General features: G+C 47.2%; 1 protein-coding gene across 1 annotated transcript in view; it reads left to right on the plus strand.

The window, feature by feature from the left end:
- The window catches only part of LOC133976317 (inhibin beta B chain-like), a 9,334-nt gene extending 7,043 nt beyond the window's left edge, over positions 1 to 2,291 (plus strand). Inside the window, exon 2 of the mRNA XM_062414499.1 lies at positions 1,516 to 2,291. Within this exon, the coding sequence (XP_062270483.1) occupies positions 1,516 to 2,291 (776 nt within the window). The remainder of the gene's footprint in view (positions 1 to 1,515) is intronic.
- The last annotated feature ends 788 nt before the right edge of the window (positions 2,292 to 3,079 follow it).

Raw genomic sequence — 3,079 nt, forward strand, 5'->3', positions numbered from 1 at the left:
TAAATCCTAATATCTCCCAATCGGCTTCACTCTGAGTTCAGGAGGTTCAGACGTGATGAAGAGTCTCTAATCTTCTTCAACCTGACAGCTTTCAATCATGTGACACTAGAAGGTTTGAGCACCTCCGGGTCAAAGCGGTCCGCTCCATGTGATAGAAAGGTTGGATCAAGCGATTGCCGTCGCTCCTGGTCTGAAGTGTGCCGATTCCTGTTTCATCACGCCATCAATTACCCAGAAGTCCTCTCAGGATATTTACATGTTCCTGCTCAAGATCAAAACTTTATCCGTCCCTAATGGGAGCGCTGGCATGCAGAGAGGAGCAGAAAGAAACCCGCAAACCCAATAAATGAGATGAATTGCAAATACATGAGAAGCGGTCCGGGTTTATAATATAAATCTTTTAGCTTTTCTCTTCAGCTCTGAGGAGGATGCATCGGAAACACACAACTTATCTCTGGCTTTGCTCAACTTGTCCTCCTTCCAACAATCCTCCCCCCTTTTTTTAATCGTCCCACAAATGAGCTGATGGTCGCCTTAAATAAAAAGACTGTGACCATTTGCAGTCTGTTGCCGGCGCTCTCTCTCTGAGAAGCAGCTAATGTCATGTAAATGGTTCCTTCGCGTCTTCATTCTTCCAGTTTGTTGCTGCGTCTCCGTCGCTGCTCTCAGGCCTCATTGTGACGACAGTTAGGCTCCATAAGATCTCATTTTCAGGCAGCATTCACCGGCAAAGCCTTTGAACCTTTGTTTTGCTGCTCTCTTATGCTTCCCCCCCCCTCCACACACACACACACACACACACACACACACACACACACACACACACACACACACACACCTCCTCCATCTCCTCATATCTGGGCCGAGTCGGAGGCCAAGTGGCCCTGCGCCCAACACCTTCCTGTCACGGTCCGAAGGATCTGTGGCTGAACTGAGGAGAAGCTGTGGGGGCCTGTTGTCTCACTTTAAGCTGTTCCCAGGTTCACACCCACCCCCCCGCCCCCGTCCTCGTCCTCGGTCACTCAGTCCCCTTAGCGACTGTCTGGTCTTCAAAATGTTCCACATGACAGAGCTGACATAACTGTCCATCTTGATTTAAATGTCCCTCATTCTTACAGCTGTTCTGTCTTTTGTGTTGTTGTTAGTTATCGAGGAACCATTGTCGTTATTTTAGACTATCAACAAAGTCCTAATTAGATTTCTACAAAGCCTGAAATATTTTCCTCAAAATAGTCAATCCTGCCCTCAAATGACTAATATCTACACTCAATAATCTTACTTCTTTTCCTAAATTCAGAAACTTTAAATCAATCATTTATGCCTTCAAATTATAAAAAAAAGGAACTTCTAACCACTTTCACTTTTGGCTGTAAAAGACAATATTTCTGATTATTTGAGGGAACCTTCCCCTCAAATTTTCCCCCTGACCTACTGGAATCTGCAAGAAGTACAGATGGTTTTGTCTGTATTTACTTTATCATTAACTAATTCCTCTGATGTGTTTGTGCTCCTCAGATGACATAGTGACGTCCAAGTCCAGCCTGTTCTTCCTGATCTCCAGCGAGGGGAACCAGCACCTCCAGGTGACGCAGGCCAACCTCTGGCTCTATTTCAAGCTGCTGCCGTCTCCTCTGGAGGTGCGTACGAGGCGGAAGGTGACGGTGAAGGTTTACTACCAGGAGCCGGGCCTCAGCAGCAAGTGGAACCTGGTGGAGAAGCGGGTGGAGTTGAAGCGCAGCGGCTGGCACACCTTCCCGCTGACCGACGCCGTCCGGTTGGTGTTCGAGAAAGGCGACCGGCGCCAGAACCTGGACGTGCGCTGCGAGGGCTGCGAGACGGAGGGAGTCGTGCCGATCCTGCTCAACCACAACGACGAGTCCCACCGACCCTTCCTGGTGGTGCAGGCGCGGCAGGCCGACAACAAACACCGGATTCGGAAGAGGGGGCTGGAGTGCGACGGGAGCAACAGCCTGTGCTGTCGGCAGCAGTTCTACATCGACTTCCGGCTCATCGGCTGGAACGACTGGATCATCGCGCCTTCAGGCTACTTTGGGAACTACTGCGAGGGGAACTGCCCGGCCTACATGGCGGGCGTCCCCGGTTCGGCCTCGTCCTTTCACACGGCGGTGGTGAACCAGTACCGCATGCGAGGGATGAGCCCGGGCTCCATGAACTCCTGCTGTATCCCCACCAAGCTCAGCACCATGTCCATGCTCTACTTCGACGACGAGTACAACATCGTGAAGCGGGACGTTCCCAACATGATCGTGGAGGAGTGTGGCTGTGCTTGAGTATGTTTTTATTCCTGTTTATTTAAGGTGGAACTGAACTGAAGAACTTTAATCGTAAACAGTTTCACGATATTACAACAAAAAAACAAAAAAAAAAAGAATATAGAAACAAAATATTTATGGACGATGGAGAAAACATTCGCACACACAACCTCATCCACACATATCTACACACCTTCAAGTATCCCTGCACAAAAACTTGTATATATATTTATGTTTGTTGATATATTTCGTTATATTCTCTGGTGGAAGACAAGACAAGTTTTAGTCAAGAAACAATTCAGTCTCCTTCAAAGGGACGTGAAGAGTTCGCTTCCAAATCTTTAAAAATATCCACTTCAATCAATATCTGAAGTTCTTCATTAAATATCTCTAAGATAGTGAGGATGGTGCGTAACCTACTAGCCTTTAAAAACGCAGCATCATTCGATTTAAGTAGCTGCCACTAGTTAAGAAGTTTTGGGATGAAACTCTTCACGTGTAGAAACATTAAAACCCAACTTCATGATCTATCGTCTCCAGAGGAGGCGTAGCGAGCCTTACACGAGTCACAGAGGAGGTTGGGGTGATTCGACTATACGCCTCTTTTCAAGGAACAACGTGTGCAAAAACACTTTGGGACAAGCACTGAAAATGTTTTGACAGCAGTCAAAGCTTCACCGACGTACAGCACTTCTGTCGTGTTAGAGAAACTTTTTTTTTTTCCACAACGAAACAAACACGAACATTTGGACGCTTTCCAGGAACGGAAAAACACACGATGTGTAGAGACTTTTTCATCAAGGTTT

The sequence above is a fragment of the Scomber scombrus genome, chromosome 24 (genome assembly GCF_963691925.1).
Source record: "Scomber scombrus chromosome 24, fScoSco1.1, whole genome shotgun sequence".
NCBI lineage: Eukaryota > Metazoa > Chordata > Actinopteri > Scombriformes > Scombridae > Scomber > Scomber scombrus.